This window comes from Peromyscus maniculatus, chromosome 23 (assembly GCF_049852395.1).
Source record: "Peromyscus maniculatus bairdii isolate BWxNUB_F1_BW_parent chromosome 23, HU_Pman_BW_mat_3.1, whole genome shotgun sequence".
Taxonomy (NCBI): Eukaryota; Metazoa; Chordata; class Mammalia; order Rodentia; family Cricetidae; genus Peromyscus; species Peromyscus maniculatus.
This window is the reverse complement of record NC_134874.1, coordinates 54,199,623-54,218,010: the sequence shown is the minus strand read 5'-3', so window position 1 is coordinate 54,218,010 and position 18,388 is coordinate 54,199,623. Positions and strand designations below refer to the sequence as shown.

General features: G+C 49.5%; 1 protein-coding gene across 2 annotated transcripts in view; it reads left to right on the top strand.

Annotated features, from left to right (window-relative positions):
* LOC102904556 (cilia- and flagella-associated protein 337-like) overlaps positions 1 to 18,388 on the top strand; it is a 134,320-nt gene that overhangs the window by 114,705 nt on the left and 1,227 nt on the right. For both annotated transcript variants that reach the window (XM_076560146.1, XM_076560147.1), the window contains 7 exons: positions 1,929 to 2,024; positions 3,447 to 3,505; positions 3,690 to 3,831; positions 4,733 to 4,772; positions 5,341 to 5,429; positions 6,711 to 6,904; positions 12,948 to 13,045. In XM_076560146.1, the coding sequence (XP_076416261.1) occupies positions 1,929 to 2,024; positions 3,447 to 3,505; positions 3,690 to 3,831; positions 4,733 to 4,772; positions 5,341 to 5,429; positions 6,711 to 6,904; positions 12,948 to 13,045 (718 nt within the window). The remainder of the gene's footprint in view (positions 1 to 1,928; positions 2,025 to 3,446; positions 3,506 to 3,689; positions 3,832 to 4,732; positions 4,773 to 5,340; positions 5,430 to 6,710; positions 6,905 to 12,947; positions 13,046 to 18,388) is intronic.

Genomic DNA, 18,388 nt, shown 5'->3' with positions numbered 1-18,388 from the left:
AGTTGCCATGGGTTGAGTGGCTTTGAGAGAGATACTCTGGGGTCATTAACCCCGTCAGCCTTCACAGCAAGGTCATATAAGGGACTTGTGTGATCTACCCTGTGAAGGAGAGGGTCATCTCCATGTGACAGATGGACACAGCTGAGGGGGGGGGGGGCGGGGGACAGGACGACACTTTCCCAGACTTCACATGGGTAAGAAAGAGGCGGGTGTTCCAAACCATGCTCTGTACTTCTGCCACCATCCCTGGGATGGATGTGGGCAGAATGGACTTCACCTTCATGACTTCCCAAGGACCCACTGACTTGCAGCAATCCAAATCAGACCAAATCAAACCGAATTAGAAAAAGCTCAGATTTAATGGATAAAAAGCTCCCGGATGATTTTCTGCCCCCACCCCAAGAGAGGAGACAGGGAAGAGAGACTGAAAAACCATATCTATTTTCTGGGGAGCAGTTTAAATACCCTGTGGGTATTTACCTTGAGCATTTCTTGGGGAGGACCGTGTTTGGTGGGCTTTCTGAGATAAGGCAGAGTCTGGGGAGAGAAACGGGGGAGGGGGACTGAGGTGGAGCGTCTACCAGAACACTCACTTCCCAATCCCCTTATATTGCCCCTTATTTATATGTAGCTTCCCATTTCTTCTCTGGAGCCCCCTAGCCCCTCCTGGCTCAGGGAAGGTCATGGGAGGATTGTGCTTTGCCCAGGCTTCCTTTCCACAATATTCTTTGTGTCTCTTGGAGGCAGGGGCTTGGGTAGCTTCATAAGATTGTCATTCAGTGGCAAATATTTGAGTTTCACATACTAAGGGACACCAGAGGTCTAGCGATCCAGAGCTCCAGACCTCGGCAGATGAGGGAGCTCTTGGGGATGTAGACCTGGGCTGAGGTCTTTGGGAATTGGTGGTGTCCGTTGAGTTCTGGTGTGGTGCTTGTCTACTCCAGGGTGTCTTTTCTGCCTAGGCCATCTTCCAACAGTCAGAGCCAACACAGCCCGCTGGAGACACCTTCCCGAACTCTGTCCGCTCCTGCGTGCACCCACAGTGTCCATTTCTTGGGGAATTTGTTAGTTTCGTTCTGGGTCTCTGCTGCTTGTCCCACGTCCCACACTCAGGATGAGGCTGTATCCGTAGACTTGCTCAGAAGTCGGTGAAAAACAAGCAGGAAGGGATGGGAATCCTAAGGTCAGGAACAAATCGTCTTCCCATTTGCTTACCTGTGAATCTCCCTTCTGACAGCAGCCGGCCACTGTGCAGTGAGGGTCTCTGCTTAACTACTGTGTCCTCAAAGTTGTTCCGCCAGGGATGCTTTGGGGAAGTGTCTGAGCACCCCGGGCTAATGCCCACCCTCACCCCAGGGTGCTTGGCTGTTTATGCTGCCTGGGCATCTCAGATCTCTCAGGCTGTCCTTGTAACTCAGGCCGCATTCCCACTCTCTTTCTCTAGAAGTCCTAGGGTTGCGGGAGGGAGGGTTGGTGCCCACAGGCTGCTGGAGCCATTATCCTTCTGTCCCTGCCTGGGTTTTTAGCCAAGGAGGGCCCCTTTCTCTGTTTGCTTTCCAAATGCTGCTGGGGCAGCCATGTGCAAGAGACTTGAATATATGTATCAGAGAGAGAAAGCAAGAGCAAGCAAGTGAACGAAAGACAGAGAGAGAGACAGACAGACAGATGAGGGGAGGGAGGAGGGAAAGAGAAAGAGAGAGAGAAAGAGGAGGGGGGAGACACAGACAGACAGACAGACACACACACACACACACACACACACACACACTCACACACTTGGTGGGGGGGACCTGTGATGGAGTTGGCGGAGGCAGGGGTGGAGGGGTGGGGGTGGGAGGGTTAAGGCGGGGGTGGAGGGGTGGGGGTGGGAGGGTTAAGGCGGGGAGATTGTGAAAACAAGCCAAAGGAAGAGCTGCTTTCATTTCCAGGCCCAGACGGAAGTGTTTCCCGACTCGCCTTCCTAAAGACTCGGGCGACAAAGCTGGACTCAGCAGGCGCCTCCCTCATCAGCAATGGGCCCGGAGGTGAGCCTCCCACTTCCAAGACCCTGGTCCAGGTCGGGTGAGCTAGGCCCGAGTGGCACCGTCCACCTCAGGCTTCCTCTGCTACTTCGTCACTGGTTTTACTAACAGATCCCAGCACAATGCAAAGGAAGTTGGTGTAGGTAGCCACAGGTAGCCCACCCCACCCCAGAGGAAACAAAGAGAAAGGCCAAAGGTCACAGAGTGAAGGGCTGGCAGGGTGTTGGGGTGCTCGGTGGAGCTGGCGCAGTCTACGGAGAAGCAAGTGAGGATTCAGCTAGCTAGTGACGCTAACCCAGGGACTGGGCCCTTCAGGCTTCATCTGTAACAAGTCTGCCCAAAGCAGCCCCCAAACGCGCTGGGATTTTTAATAAAATTACAAGGTAAAGGCTGTGGCCGGGAGACGGAGAGGGCTAGGCTGTACATATGAGGTCCCCAGGGCGTTTGGTTGTCACAGGGAGAGACCACCTCTGCCTCCTTGTCTCAGCCCCCCACTGTGGTTCTCTTCGGCATCAGGTGCTGTTTTTGGGGGGTCGGGAGGGGCTCAGCTGTTTTTGCTTCCTTCTTGAATCATCCTCGTCCTTTTCTGCTTTGCCTGGTGGGAACACAGCCCCCTCTCTCCTAAGAGGAGGGCAGGGGCTCTACAGCTACCCCAAGAGGAGATGATCGGCATGCTCACCTCCTTCACAAAGCCTGGCTACCTGAGCCCACAGGCAAACCACAGGCGAGAATTGAGGTCACTAGGCCAGGTACATTCTGACCAGTGCTTAATTAAAGTGGTGCACACACCCACCCGTTCACCCAGCTGGAAGACATTGATCCCCAGCATGGCACGCACTGTCCTTAACAGCCGAAGATGGAAGCCTCCTCTGCCGAGAAGGCCACCCTGATTAGCAGAGGGGAGCCCACTGAGTCACCAGTGCCAAAACCCCTCCCCAATGTGCCCTCACAGTTCTAACTGAGGAAAATAAAGCAAATAAGGAAGAGAGATTTGCCGCCAGTGTGAGACCACGGGGTGCCGTTTACCTCCCGTTACCGTTCTAATAAAACTTGAGATTCCAAGGCCAGGGTGAAAACCTGCAGAGACTTAGACTAGCAACTGGCTAACTTTCTCTCTCTGCTGGCATCCAGGAACCTTCCACACTGCTCCGACGACAACAACAACAACAAAACCACACTAAGCTCCTCCCCGCTATCTCCTGTCAACCAGTTGCTAACCCCGCCTCTTTGGGTCCAGGTTAATTTATCAGCGCAAAGGCGACACATCTTTACATGGCTAACAAAGGCAGCATGTAAAGCATCTGTATTGTAACACATCTTTGCCTGGTTAAACAAATATTCCACAACAACAGGGTCTGCCCAGTCCACTCTAAGAACCCTTGGTTGGCTGGGCAGCCCACGCCTGACTGCTCCCCTCCCACTTAGGTTCCGTCGCTTTCTGGAAGCTCTTCAGTGGGGCTGGCCTCCTTGCGAACTTCACTCCGGTAAGTCGGGGGAACAACTGGGTCACTTCCTGGCTGTGGGTTTGGGTCGTTGTTGTTATCATTGCTTGTCTGTTCCCTGACACTAGCCTCTACCTCGGGATTGTCGGCCGGGTTCCGATTCCTCGCTTTGATGTCTTCCTGACATTTCTCCCTTCTTATTATCCTTGCCCTCCGTGTGTCTCAGTCCAGAGGGAAAGCCCCAGTGAGCAGCATTGCGGTGACAGCAGAGGACACCCTGGCCTACCTGGCTGACCAGCAAGGCTTTGTGCATGTCTGTGACATCCGGGAGTACGGCCTCCGGGGACCAGAGCTGCAGGCTCCCAACAGTACGCAGTGACGTTCTCCATGTCAAGCCCTAGATAAGATTGCTTTGGGTTTAGTGTGATGGTCTCGTGGGAAAATTAAATTGTCCCAGGGCGGAGGGATTACTCTTAGAGTTCTTGGAAAGCAGCCAACAGTTTCCTGCAAGGGTGCAGGACAGGGGGCATCAGCTAACACGGGACAGCGGGTGATTGCCTGTCGAGGGGCACGTGGACAACCTGTGTCTGGTGCTGCCAATGGCAGTTCTGCTTCTGGGGATTTGGTAAAGGAACGGACAAGTGTGCACAGAGGTTGACTTGCAAGGTTGTACAACAACACACTATTTGTCAGAGAGAGCGAGAATGCTTACACGAGGACCCGGTCTGTATTTCCAACACCCTCTTAAAAGCCAGGTGCACACACCCTCACATCCCCTCTCTCCTAAGAGAATGGTGGGCATCACCGCCCGCCTGCAATCTCAGCACCCAGGAGTCAGAGGCTGAGGACCCCAGGGCACGCTGGCTAGATTAGACTCATCAGTGAACCCCACCTTGGTAAATAGAGTAAAGAGCAACGGAGCAAGACAGCCAACATCCACCTGGGGTCTTTACATCTGTATACAGCTGTGCACACACACATCTGTACCCACACACTTGCAAACATGCAAGCACGCCATGTACGTACGCACACAAAATAAAAATCACTGAGGAAAATCGTTGGGTAAGTATGTTCCACGGGTCCTATTTCATACACTTTCAGAGATGGCATGGGGGGAGGTCTTGCACATAGTAGGTGCTTGGTGCTCACTTAGGAAATTGAAGCAGAAAGACCCGCCAACAACACATCAGTGCCCCTTCCAACTGGGCACACATCCTCACTGGACTCGTTCCTGTAGGATCCTACTCAGATGTCTTTATTTTTTCTTAGCAGTGACATCCTGGAGAGCTCATGTCAGCATGGTAACATCGTGAGTACCATCCCTGTGAAGGGCTCCATAACCCATAAAGGAAATAATTGTTCACGTTTTGATCAAATCAGTCCCCTCCAACCCCCCTCGAGCTTGTCAAGGAGGAAAATTGCATTTCCATTCTGCCCCTGAGGAAGCAAGATGCATGTGGTCCACGTGGGGTCAAAGGGAGAGATTCCAAGTCCTTGTTTTTCTTGTTCATGGGTAGCTCTCCCTGTATTGACCTGGTATTCTACTGCAAGTTTATGAGCTTGCTAGGTTTGGATCGATGCGAGGCTTAAAAGGAGTCAGTGCCGAGAGAGGGAGATCGAACTTGCTGGATCTTTCTGACCACTTGTTCTTCCACTCACCCTGTCACCTCCAAGGTGGTTTCCCATACATCCCACTTGATGTCTTGGGAGTGGACTTGGGACTTTGGAGGCTGTGAAGTGTGAGAGGAGGTGGTGGGGGGGGGGAATGGCTTTTAAAAATGAACCTGGCTTCTCCAGTCCGTTCTGTTGGATCCAATGTCCCTCCCTTTCTTGCAAAGCAGCCTTGATAAAGCTCTTCTCCCCTTTGATTTTGCTAGTCTGGAGCTGATTGAAGGAGATAGCATCTTACTGTCCTCCTCCCTGGACAGCTCTGTGTGCCTATGGAGCAAAGACGGTGCCTACATAGGTAAGGGTCCGCCTCCGTAAGACACACCCCTGCATAGATAAGGGTCCGCCTCCGTAAGACACACCCCTGCATAGATAAGGGTCCGCCTCCGTAAGACACACCCCTACATAGGTAAGGGTCCGCCTCCGTAAGACACACCCCTGCATAGATAAGGGTCCGCCTCCGTAAGACACACCCCTGCATAGGTAAGGGTCCGCCTCCGTAAGACACACCCCTACATAGGTAAGGGTCCGCCTCTGTAAGGGTCCGCCTCCGTAAGACATACCCCTACATAGATAAGGGTCCACCTCCGTAAGACACACCCCTACATAGATAAGGGTCCGCCTCCATAAGACACACCCCTACATAGGTAAGGGTCCTCAGTTCAGGGCCAAAGGTACCGTGGCTCCACAGAATCACAGGTCCTCTGTGTTAAAGTATGTTAGTATGTTATATAAACAGAGTATCATAGCTCATTATTTCCTCTCAGTTCTGAACCTTGGAAGTCCAGGATGGTGATCTCCACATGGCCAGGTTCTGGTGAGGAATCTTCTTGGGTTTCAGAGAACTGGCCTCTTGATTGACACATGATGGAGACAGCTCTCTATTGTCTCCGACAAGAACACTAATGTTATTAGGTCTTACGACCTCATTTAAAGTTTACCTCACCAGGGTCCCTGTCTCCAAATGCAGTCACCTTGAGGGTTAGGGCTTCAATGTCCACATTTTTGGGTGACGTGATTTGGTCTATACTATAACATCAACTTCCTGTCTCCAAAATTAGAAAAATAAAAATCAAAGGCCTTTGAACTCACTGAAATCAGTGGGCTGAAGGCTGTCACTTAGGGAAGGAACTGTTTTATCATAAGGATCATATCTAGGCAGACACATTCAGCTTTAGCATGGACAAGGGCCTGGTATATATTGACCATGGTCCCAAGAATAGCCCGATCCACTGCTTAGAGAGACTGTAACCTATCTGAGTACACTGTCTTGACCCATATCTTGTGTTTCTTGAAATAGATTTGTGACTGACTGAATTTATCGTTCAAGTTCTTAGTACATTGTTGAGCAGCCCTGCACACCTACATGGTTGGAGTCTTTCTAGGATTCTCTTTCTAGGGTTAGTTGCCCTATATTTGTTTCCTGTGGAACTACCAGGGTGTAGCTTAGCTGGACTGACGTGGCCTTGCCAGTCTTGAGGAGATCTACCCACATTAGTAGTAAGCTCCGCTCTGGTTGGAAGACAGGTTACCCATTGTCATTTGCATGCTATTTATTCATTTATCTTTACTCCTTCAGGGACCTTTGGGCAGACTCACCCCTGGGATGTTTTCACCCCTGCCTCCTGGAGTCACCCAAGAGTCCCCTTTGAGGTTCTGACAGACCCTCAGAGCATGCCCACCCACCTAGTACTGGAAGCAGATGTTGCTGCTGGGTGCTCGGGAGGACGACAGGAGCAAGGCGGTGTGATGGAGGAGAAGGTACTGTTTGAGGTTGGTGCCTGAACCAACCATTTGTGTTTCTTTCATGGGTTCTCTGCTGAACAACGGGGTACACACACAGGCTAAGAGAGTCAAAGCATAGATCTGGTGAACCAAGGCAGCAGGGAAGGAGAGCATGTCTCCCCCATCCTGGGCAGTGGCACTGATATGGACCGGGGGACAGGCGATCCATCTGTGGGATAAAGGAGAGGATCTCCCAGCCCTTTCCTCCTTTTGCCTATAAAAAGCTGTCCCTGGCCTTGGAGCACAGGAGACAAGGCAGCATGCTCAACCTAGTGTCACATCTGAGAAGGGCAGACCCTGCACATCCAGCCCATGCTTTATTCTGCATGCATTTCAAAGCAGGGACTCCTTATCACCGAGAGGAAGCTGTGCTCAGCTTAATGCTCAACTCTATGAGCGTTAACATTGGAGCAAGAGATTTGGAGAGGGCCCTGGTCGATGCAGCCTTGATTTAGAGCTCCCATGAAGTATGCGGCTTTCCAAGAAATGCTTGCCCTTTTATAAATTGAAAAGAAGGTCATTTCATGAGCTGTGGCTTGCCAGCTACATCACAACTCAAAGCAGGACACCTGCTCTGCCAGCAGAATCGCGCCTTCCGTTTGTCCTCGGCAGCCTCACAGAATAGATTCCCCAGTATAACCCAGCCACTGACTCCCGCTTAGAGCCCCAGAGGTGTTCAAAATAGAAACAAAGGATCCAGGCCAGCACACACAAGGAACAGCCTCTGCTTCACCTGAAGCACCTTTCCGGATCTTGTTCTCAAGGCTACCAAGGGATACCACAGCAGCAGTCTGGGGAGACTCAGAATGTGGCTGGCACTGTTGGCTGATTTAGAAATAGTCATTTCAGCTAGCATTCAATATGGAGAATGCTAATGTGTTCATTAATTCTGATAGGCCGGCGATTTAGAAAACAAAAGCTCAGGTGGAAGTGGGAAGAGAGAAAGGAGAAACAGAGGGGAAAAAAAAAAAAGACAAAGCCCCAGCCAGTTCTTGTGTTGGGAGGCAGAACTAGGGAGAATTCAAACTTCAGGTTCAAGGGCAGGGGTGGGGGATGGGCGTGGGGGTGGGGGTGGGGTGGGGTCCTGGAGGACAGAGAAGGAGAAAGGTGGAGGCAGGAAGAGGGATGGAGGAAGGAGGCCGAAGGACGCTCAGTGAGACAGAATAATTCATAGTGCGCTCACTCTCCAAGGGTGAACCACGTCTTCCTGAGTGCTCTTGATCTTGTATAAGAAAACATGGCTCTGATCGGTCTGACTACAGTAGGTACCTTCAAAACCAGTCAAAAGTTTATATTACTTACTTTTCTACCGCTGTGATAAAAACACATGACCAAGGCAGCTTACAGAAGGAAGGGATGGTTTGGCTTATGGTTCTGGAGGGAGAAGGGTCCATCATGCCAGGGAGACAAGGCAATAAGTGGCGTGACAGTGGGAGCAGAAGCTGAACGCTCACATCCTAAAGACAGACACTGAGAGGGCAGTGGTGCAAGGCTCTGCAAGCCCCAAGCCGAGAGAGTCCGCCAGAAATGGCGCCAGTCTGGAAACGCTCAGTGGCACCCTTCCTTCAACAAGGCCGCAGCCCCTGAGCCTCCCAACCAGCACACCAGTGGTGGGACTGTCCTAGCTAATTTTATATCAGCTTGAACTTGACACAAGCTAAAGTCATCTGAAAGGAGGGACCCTTGGTTAAGAAGATGCCATAGGCCATTTATTTAGTGATTGACTGGGGAGGGCCCAGCCCATGGTGGGTGGTGCCATCCTTGGGTTGGTGGTCCTGGGATCTGTAAAAAAAACAGGCTGAGCAAGGCATGAGGAGCAAGCCAGTAAGCAGCACCCCTCCATGGTCTCTGCATCAGCTTCTGCCTCCAGATTCCTGCTCTGTTTGATTTCCTGTCGTGACTTCCTTTGATGATGAACAGCAATGTGGAAGTGTAAGCCAAACAAACCCTTCCCTCCCCAACTTGGCTTTTGATCATGGTGTTTCATCACAGCAATAGAAATCCTAACTAAGACAAGTTGGTACCAGGAGTGGGGTATTTCTGTGACAGACCTGACCATGTTTTGGGGAGGATTATGGAAGGACTTTGGAACTTTGGGCTATAAAATCCATTGAGTGTTGAGCTTGGAAGATAAGAATGTTGAGAGCAGTGAAGACAATGGAGACCTGGCTTGTGAAGTTCCAGAGGGAAGTTTAAAGACTCTGTCAGGGCCATTTGCTATTTTGAGTTGAGGATCTGTGGTTCTGGTTATCTGGGGAGGAAGAATCAGCTGTGATTAACAAGAGACCAGAACTGTTAGGATTCTGCTGCCATTCCAGCTGTATGATCGCACATGTGCAGTTCGGGAGCTAAGCAAGGGGTCATCAGTGCAAGCTGCATGATTACGCATGTGAGGTGTGGTCACGCAATTTGCGCATGTGTGACGTATAGCTCCGTAAGCCCACCTGCGCCTTAGAAAGCTGGACACTGACTCTTCCTCTTCCTCTCTCTGTTCTCTCCTGCCCCGACTGTCTCTCTCTCTCTCTCTCTCTGCTCTCTGCATGTGTTCCTTTCCCAGGCCTGGTCCTTTTGGCCACCCCCCCAATAAAGCTCTGATACTGGCTTTTGTCGTCACTTGTGCCTCATGACCTTTCCTCATGGTAACCAGCACCACTTATCATTTTTAACATCGGTGCCATGACCCACTCCCTGGTGATTATGTGCATGCGAGCTGTGTGGTCATGATATCAGTGCATGCATGGTGTAGCTCCAAAAGCCCACCTGCCCATGTTCACAGGATGTAGATGCAACCAACCGTCTTATTAAATAAGAAACACAGAACCAATGTAAAGAAGAAAGCCAAGAGGTCGGAGCTCAGAGCTAAAACCTTACCCTTCCTCCTGCGGTGGTCCTACTTCCTGTATGTTTGTTTTTAGATAGTCTTTCTGTTCTGCCTTCTCATTGGTTGTAAACCCAAACACGTGACTGCCTCGTCACTGCCTGTAAGTACCGCCCTCCAGGTCTTAAAGGCGTATGTCTCCAATGCTGGCTGTATCCCTGAACACACAAAGAGACTTACCTAGCTCCGCCTACCAAATGCTGGGATTAAAGGTGTGCGCCACCACTGCCATGCTCTTGCTATGGCTCTAATAGCTCTGACCCACGGGCAACTTTATTTATTAACATACAATTAAAATCACATTTCAGTACAAATAAAATACCACCATAATAGGAATCCTTTAAAAAGCTGGACACAGACTCCTCCCTTCCTCTCTGTTCTCTTCCTCCCACTACCTCTTCTCTGTTCTCTCTCTCTGCTCTCTGCATATGCTTTTTCCCCAGGTCCTTTGTCTGCCCCCTTCTCCTAATAAAGCTCATGACTCATGACCTTTCCAACTCAGTAACCAGAACCACTTATCATTTTTTTGGTTTTTTTTTTTTTTTTCAAGACAGGGTTTCTCTGTGTAGCTTTGAGCCTTTCCAGGATCTCGCTTTGGAGACCAGGCTGGCCTTGAACTCACAGAGATCCACCTGCCTCTGCCTCCTGAGTGCTGGGATTAAAGGCATTCACCACCACTACCCAGCCCGCTTATCTTTTTATTTTATTTTATTTTATTTTATTTTATTTTATTTTATTTTATTTTATTTTATTTTATTTTATGTGCATTAGTGTTTTGCCATCGGTGTCCAGTCCCCTGGAACCTCAGTTACAGACAGTTGTGAGCTGCCATGTGGGTGCTGGGAATTGGACCCAGGTCCTCTGGGAGAGCAGTCAGTGCTCTTAACCACTGAGCCATCTCTCCAGCCCCCGCTTATCATTTTTGACAAGAACCACTAAAGCAAAACCTTTCCTTTGCTGGGACAATGGATGCTGGTCAGCCGGGGCTGAGGAATCAGCAGTGATTAAGAAGAGGCCAGCATCATTGAGGTGAGATCTTCCGGGAAGCATTTCCTCACGGTCAGCACACGCCAACTGTGTTTCAGAAGTGGCCAACTTTGTACCTCATGCTGGCCATTGAACTTGGTAGTGTGAGAGTCACCCAGGTGGTTCTGGTTTTAAAGGCATGAAGGGGTCATGGAGAGCAACCTGAGCTTGGCACTGTGTGGCAGGGCTGGCGTCCCTGAAGAGAGCCCAGGAGAAGCTATTGGTGAAAGTGCAGCCCAGTTGCAGCGAGGGGCCCAGGATTTTGGAGATGCTGGTACGATGGGATGGCCTCCCAGAACAGCAGCAGGTGTGGAGTGGAGCTGGCCTGAGCCTAGACAACAAGTTGTGTGTGCTGGAGAGAGCTGAGCCAAAGAAGTGACCAAAGCTCCCTGGAGGAGGCTGGGAGAGCTGAGCGAAGCCCAGCCATTGGACACTGAGTTGTTTGTACTGTTGGAGTTGGGTTTTGCTTGTGTTTGATTGTGACGGGTTCTTTCCTCTTGAAGTAAGGAAATAATTTATTTCTAATTTTATAGGAGCCCACAGTTGGGAGACAGAATTTTAAAAGTGATTTTAGGTTTTAAAAGAGACTTGGGATTTTTTTTTTTTAAGGAGACTGAATTTTAAAGTGTTTGACTCTGTAAAGACTGTGTAACTTTTAAAGATGTTTATATGTGTGATGCTGAGGATGAACAAGGAAGGAAAGACGATGGATCAACAGTGGTGTGTTTGTGTGACAAGGTGACAAGGGCCTGCCTTAGCTCGGGCATGGATTGCTGTAAAGAGACACCATGACTCTTAACGAAGGGAAAACACTGAATTGGGGTGGCTTACATTTGCAGAGGTTTAGTCCATTATCATCATGGTGGCTGACAGCATGGAAGCTGAGAGTCCTACTATTGCAGGCAACAGGAAGTGGTCTGAGACACTGAGTGTGTGTTGAGCACAGGAAACCTCAAAGTGACACACTTCCTCCAGCAAGGCCACACCTCCTAACAATGTTACTCCCTATGAGCTTTTGGGGGCCAATTACATTCAAACTACCACCAGGTCAACTGTCCTGGCTAGTTTTAGGTCAACTTGACACAAGCTAGAGTCAGTCATCTGAAAGGAGGGAGCCTCCACTGAGAAAATGCCTTCATAAGATCTGGCTGAAGGCAATCCTGTTGGGCATTTTCTTAATTAGTGATCAATGGGGGAGGGCCCCACCCATTGTGGTGGTGCCATCCATGGGCTGGTGGTCCTGGGTTGTATAAGAAAGCAGGCTGAGCAAGCCATGAGGAGCGCGCCAGTAAGCAGCACCCTCCATGGCCTCTGCATCAGCTCCTGCCTCCAGGTTCCTGCCCTGTTTGAGTTCCTGTCCTGACTTTCTTCAGTGATGAACAGCAATGCTGAAGTGTAAGCCAAATAAACCCTTCCCTCCCTGACTTGCTTTGGTCACGGTGTTTTGTCACAGCAATAGAAACTATAAATGAGGCAGGGACCAAGTATTCAAACGCCCAAGACTAGGGGACTTCTCGTTCAAAACACCACAAAGTTACTTCTTAGATAAAAAGGACAGAAAACAACCCGCTGGGCCTGTATACAGTGTGTTTGGACCAGGAATCCAAAGGGCAAAATTGCAGAATAAGCTGTTTCATGGCTGTTCCTGAGAGAGGGATCCCTGGCTTCCGCTCTCAAGTTAATTCATTAGTCATGTGATCTCCAGCAGTCCCTTCTGCTGGCCTATGAAATGGAGGGTGGGTTTAGAGGATCTAGAAGTTTCTTTCCAGCCTTAAAAAGTGTGTGCTTGTCCAAATCCCTGTTCAAGAAAAACCTAGTGGATTCCTTGGACTCTGAATGTTGGTGTTGCCTCTTCCAAGCCGCCAAGAGATAGCAGACAGCCATCCATAGTCAAAGTAAACTGACTAGGTATCCCGTGAGAGCTCACGGGACGATGCTTCAGTCTAGCTGGTGCTGAGACACAGCAGCACTAAAGCTCCAGGGGACGCTCTCTTGTCCTCTGGCCAGGTCAGCCAGCCTGAGCCTTGTTCTCACACAGAAAAGCCACGTGCCCCACAGGTGGCACTTGGTCCCAGTGACCAGAGGGGTCACAGTTCCTGCCCTTGCATCTCTGTCTTCTTCCTCCAGACTGAAAAGACGCCTCCCCTCCCCTCCCTGGAAGGTCCCGTTGTTGAAGCAGAGCTGAGAGAAGATAAAAGCCGATGGTCTGCGTTTTGCCGCGGCAGGTCAGTCTGGGAAGGATGCAGCCGCAGCTGTTCTTGGCTGAGGCCTGTATTCTACATGCGTTCCTTGTCCCCCAGCTCCCCCAGGCTGTGAGTATAACTGAGGTCACTCCCCAAGTGTCACCCACTGTGTCTTATCTACGTGATTTAACGCCCCCAATGTTTTACCTGGCTACCACCCACGACCAAGGCCGGTACATCCGTCTTTGCCGTCAGCTCTGTAGCTGGTGTTACTGGCCTCAGCAGCACAAGAGGCAGTGTGGCCTCACCGACTCTCACACAGGTGCCCTATGTAGCCCTTTTGGCTTCCTGAGGACATGGAGTGAGGAGGAAGACCCCAGGGCTCCCGAAGTTGCAAATCCCAGGCTACCTCAAAGCCCTGTATGCACCCCAGGTCTCTGTGCACTGGGACATGGCAGGTTCTAGAGAAGCAGAGTGAATGAATATTCCTCTCCAGATCCCCGAGATGTCCTTCTCTAAGTCCTGGTCACCAACAGACCCAAGGAAACAGTCCCTCCAGTGGCCTCTCCCACCATAGACTCTAGGTTTAGAGCCTGGGTGAGGGACAGCCCCATCCTCACCATGGGTCATGCTCATCACGAGCTCAAGCTCCTTCCCTGTGGAGCTGTTTCCACCTCCACAGTGGGCTAACAGGAAAGACAGCTACAGGGACCCTGGCCTTCCCCCCACACCCCAAAAGTGCAAACAGAGGCATAGGGAGTGGGCGCCCAGGGCATCCACTTTCCAGCTGGATCAGCATCCTTTATGAAACATTATGGGAGTTTCTACTTACTTCTGTTCACACCCTGAAGAGGCAGCCCTTAGTCACACGGTCACAGCTGGTCACACCAGAGGCCACGACTAAGGAAGAAGCCAAGTGTGAGAAAGAATTTTTGTTAGACAACTAGCAAGTTCTGTCCTAGATGCTAAAAATGTAAAATGGCCAGGCCTTTAATCCCAGTGCTCAGGAGGCAGAGGCCGGTGGATCTCTGTGAGTTTGAGGCCAGCTTGGGCTACAGAGTGAGTTCCAGGAAAAGCACCAAAACTACACAGAGAAATCCTGTCTCAAAAAACCAAAAATAAATAAATAAATAAATAAATAAATACATAAATACATAAATACATAAATAAATGTAAAATGCTTTGAATGCTGTCAGGATTAAAGGGTCTTTCACATGGAAGCTCCACCCACCATGTGCATTATGCCAGAATGTGTCTGGAAGCCACAAACCCAGAGTTTGACTGGGTCAAATAGCTAGCCTGTGGGAAAACAACATAGATTTGGGTTTTAGTTAATTGGACTGCAGATCGTTTCAACTTCCTGTTTATATACTTGGCAATCTCCCAAGAAAGTATGGTGTAGGAGGAGTTTTCCTGTCCCAACTGCCTGTTCCCAAATAACCAGCAGCCACTTCCCAAATAACTAACTTGGAGACTTAATATAAATTATAAATGTTTGGCCAAGAGCTCAGGCTTGTTATTACCTGACTCTTACATTTAAATTAATCCATATTTCCTACCTATGCTTTGCCATGTGGCTCATGGCTCGTTACCTCATTTTCTACATGTTCTGCTTCCTTGGCAGCTGGCTGGCATCTCCTCTGACTCCCAGTTTCTTCTTCCCATCATTCTCCTAGTTAGGTTGTCCTGCCTATAATTCCTGCCTGACTTCCAGCCAATCAGCTTTTTATTAAACCAATCTGAGTGACAAATCTTCACAGTGTACAAAAGGATTGTTCCACAGCAGTATGGGGTACACCGAGACGTCGGATGTGATGGTGTGTTGGAGTTGGAGACTGGAAGTGGGAAACTTCTTCCCTCACTACTGACACTATTAGCATCTCCATCCTTGGCAGATGGAGTTAGCAGGGAGGCCAGCAGCTGCAGGGTGATCTCTTTACACATCTACAGGCATTCTTTTGCCTCCAGGCGCTTCTCTCCTCAAAGACACTGATGTAGGAGATGAGGTGGGAAAAGGATCCAAATGTCATTAAGAGCAAGTACAGCAAGGGGCCACAATGGTAGGTGATGTTTGACTCTCTTGGGTCCACAGAGTGGCAGCACAGAATGGCAAAGGGGAGTTAGCTCTAAATTCAGAATTGGATTTGATTCTCCGTGTTTGCTTATGGCAAGGATAAATGAGCAGAAAGTAAAGTTGAGAGGTAAATGGTGGGGGGAAAGAGGGGGCACTGGGTGTGTTGGGTGGGTCTTACGCCATCAACACTGGTGGTGGCTGAGCAAATTTTAAAGTGTATGCCCTTGAAGGCAGGAAACATTAGAAATGATACACACATTCTATCCATATTTTACTTCAACTGGCAACATCAAGATTGTACACTCATTCACCAGTCTTTGGATGTCCAATACATCATAAGTAAATTTCCATTTCTGCTTTTACAAAAGCAAGCCTGGAAGATGAGCACGTTTGCAAACCATGGAAGTGCAGTGTCCTTCCCAGTGTCTAGGATTTCCCCCAAACTCTAACAGTTGTTTATCCTTGATTCGCCATCATCTGCCAGCTACTCATGTCAAAGCCCTGTCTTCAGCCTTCACAAAGTCTTGTTTCTCTCCTTATTTCCCATTCATACAATTTTCACTTTGTTCAGATAAATTTATAATCCTGACCAAGTGTCCAAGAGGCACAGGCAGGTTTGAAAACAGACAGCTGAGTCTGGGTAAGCACGCGGCTCTCCCCATTCGGGCAGATGGTTACTGTTGCTATCTATGACTTGAGAGCATTCACAGGGCTGTGCGCATTTATTTGCAGGGTGGGTAGTGGTGGCGTCGTTCAGACCACCAGTTCCTTTCAGAAAGCATCTACTACAGGGGTCCTCCATGCAACAGATGACCTGGAGGTCCAGTCCAGTTTTCCATGGGTAGCTTGGCTATACATAGAAAGCCAGAAAGGTCACAGGTCGGGGGAGGGAGGACTTCATGGACAGCTCATAGGACACGGTGCTCTTCTTTCCACTGTCTTAATGAGGCCCACGTGTGAAAGATCTCCCACCCGAGGCCATCTGAGACATTACATTCAATAGGACGTGTAGATGGATTTTTCTTTAGGCCACTAGTTCACAAAAAAACAACACAGAGACTTATTAATTATGAAAGCTCAGCCAATTGCTTGGGCTTGTTTTTAACTAGCTGCTATAACTTAACCCATATCTTTTTAATCAGCATTCTTTTACGTGGCTTGGTTACCTTTGCTTTGTAAAGCTCATGCTACTTGCTCTGCATCCCTGGCGTCTCCTACAGACCATGCTTCCTCCGAGTCCGGCTCTAGACTCCTGGCATCTCTGCCCTTCTTCCCAGCATTCCCTCTGCCCTGAAAATCCTACCTAGCTAGTGGCCATTTAGCTTTTTATTAAACCAATCACAGTGATAGATAGTCACACAGTGTCAAGGAATATTCCACAACAAGGACTTTGTTCATTCCTCATTATATCCCTGGAGAACACCCCATTGGTGATCTCCACAGAGGAGGCAACCGAGCCTTTGGGAGACTGTGCTGCTCACCTGAAGTTAAATCACTAGTAGGTGGCCAGGCACAGGTATGGCCTCACTGCTTTCCTGCCGCTGTCCTCTGAGAACAAGCCTTGGGCTTTTATGTGAACATACAAAGAGAAGACAGAGACCGCACCTGCTCTAAACACGGGGATGCCTTGGGCAAGTGGCAGATGACTGTGAGCCAAGCTTCCATAGCCTGCAGAACACAGCCCCAAGGTTGGCACTCGGGCAGCTCGTTGATACGCCTGTTGCCTAGGGTCCTTTTAAAGTTGAAACAGACTATAGGGCAGGGACTATAGGACAGGCTGGAGAACAAGGGACCAAGATGGCAGCAGAACTCAGAGACAAACCATGTTGCAGGAGGCAGGTTAGTACCCCTCATTCCCCTGAACATTCAGAGTTGTTTGTTTGTTTGTTTGTTTGTTTTGAAAATCATTCTGAGTGCCTTTGGGGGAAGCCTATTAGACATTTACTTCACAGTGTTTGTTGGGCACTGCTCTGTGCCTACACTGTACTGTAATCCCACACGGGAACACATCCACAAACAGAGGACTCTGTCCTGAAGAGGGAAAGACAGGTCTCCAGCCTCCATCACTCCATCGCTTGGCTCTTGCATGATGGGAGGTATAGTTGTTTGTTTTTGCTCTTTTGGGGGTCCGGTCACCCCAGCTTCCAAATAAATCACACATGGAGGCTTATTCTTAATTATAAATGCTTGGCCTTAGCTTGGCTTGTTGCTAGCCAGCTTTCCTTAACTTAACCTGTCTCTTTTGCCTCTGGGCTTGTCCCATTCTCTTACTTCTGTAAATCTTACTCTTACTCCATGGCTTGCTGTGTAGCTGGGTGGCTGGCCCCTAGAGTCCTCCTCCTTCTCTGGCTACTTCTTCTCCTCCCAGATTTTTTCCTTCTTTTAATTCTTTTTGCCTGCCAGCCCCACCTATCCTTTATCCTGCCTCACTATTGACCATTCAGTTCTTTATTAGACCATCAGGTGTGTGGGTCTGACTGACAGGTAAGGCAGAGGCAGGACCGGGCCAGCTGATCTTTCCCTGGGGCTAAGTGGGATGGTGAGTGTCAATGGTGCAGACCCCTCCCCTTCCCATTCTACCGAAGAGAAGCACACTGGACTGGGAGTCTTGTCAAAGCAGGAACTTGCTTTATTGCATCACAAGTGGACTTATATAGGGGGGATGGGGTGAGGATAGTGGGCCAATGAGATGCTGCTATCTCAGCAGTTACTAGGCAGAGGCGATTCTAGGTCGGGTAGTGCTGAGTCTCTCGTATGTGGAAGTCATGTCTGAGGACAGGTCGCCAAACTCGAGCTAGGCTCGGGAAGTTACACTGGGCCTCACACCCGGACCTTATGGGGCCCAACAAGGTGTTTTTAGACAGGTAAAGTAACACAGCTTCACAGAGTTAAACAAATGCAACATAAACAGAAGTCACACATCTTAAAATAATAGTCCCCAACAGGAGGAGCATGGAGCACTGTGGGAACACTGGTACAGGGGATGTTGGGGGAGAAGGTGTTTGGAGAGAGGGAATTCATGCCGATACCGGAAAGATATTAGTGTCAATACCAGGATGTGGCCATTTTAAAGGGGTTTAAAAGGAGACAGAGGTGTTACCACATGGATGAACCTAAGGATATTGTGCTAAAGGAAACAAACCAGTCACAAAATGACAAATACTGCCTGATTCCAAGACACAAGGTACCCAGAACAATCAGACTCATCAGAGTCGAAGCAGAAGGGCTGCTGTTAGAGGAGACGAGAATGAAGAGATGTTGTTTAATGTCCATGTGTTCAGTGTTGTACGGTGGAAGAGTCTGGGAACTGA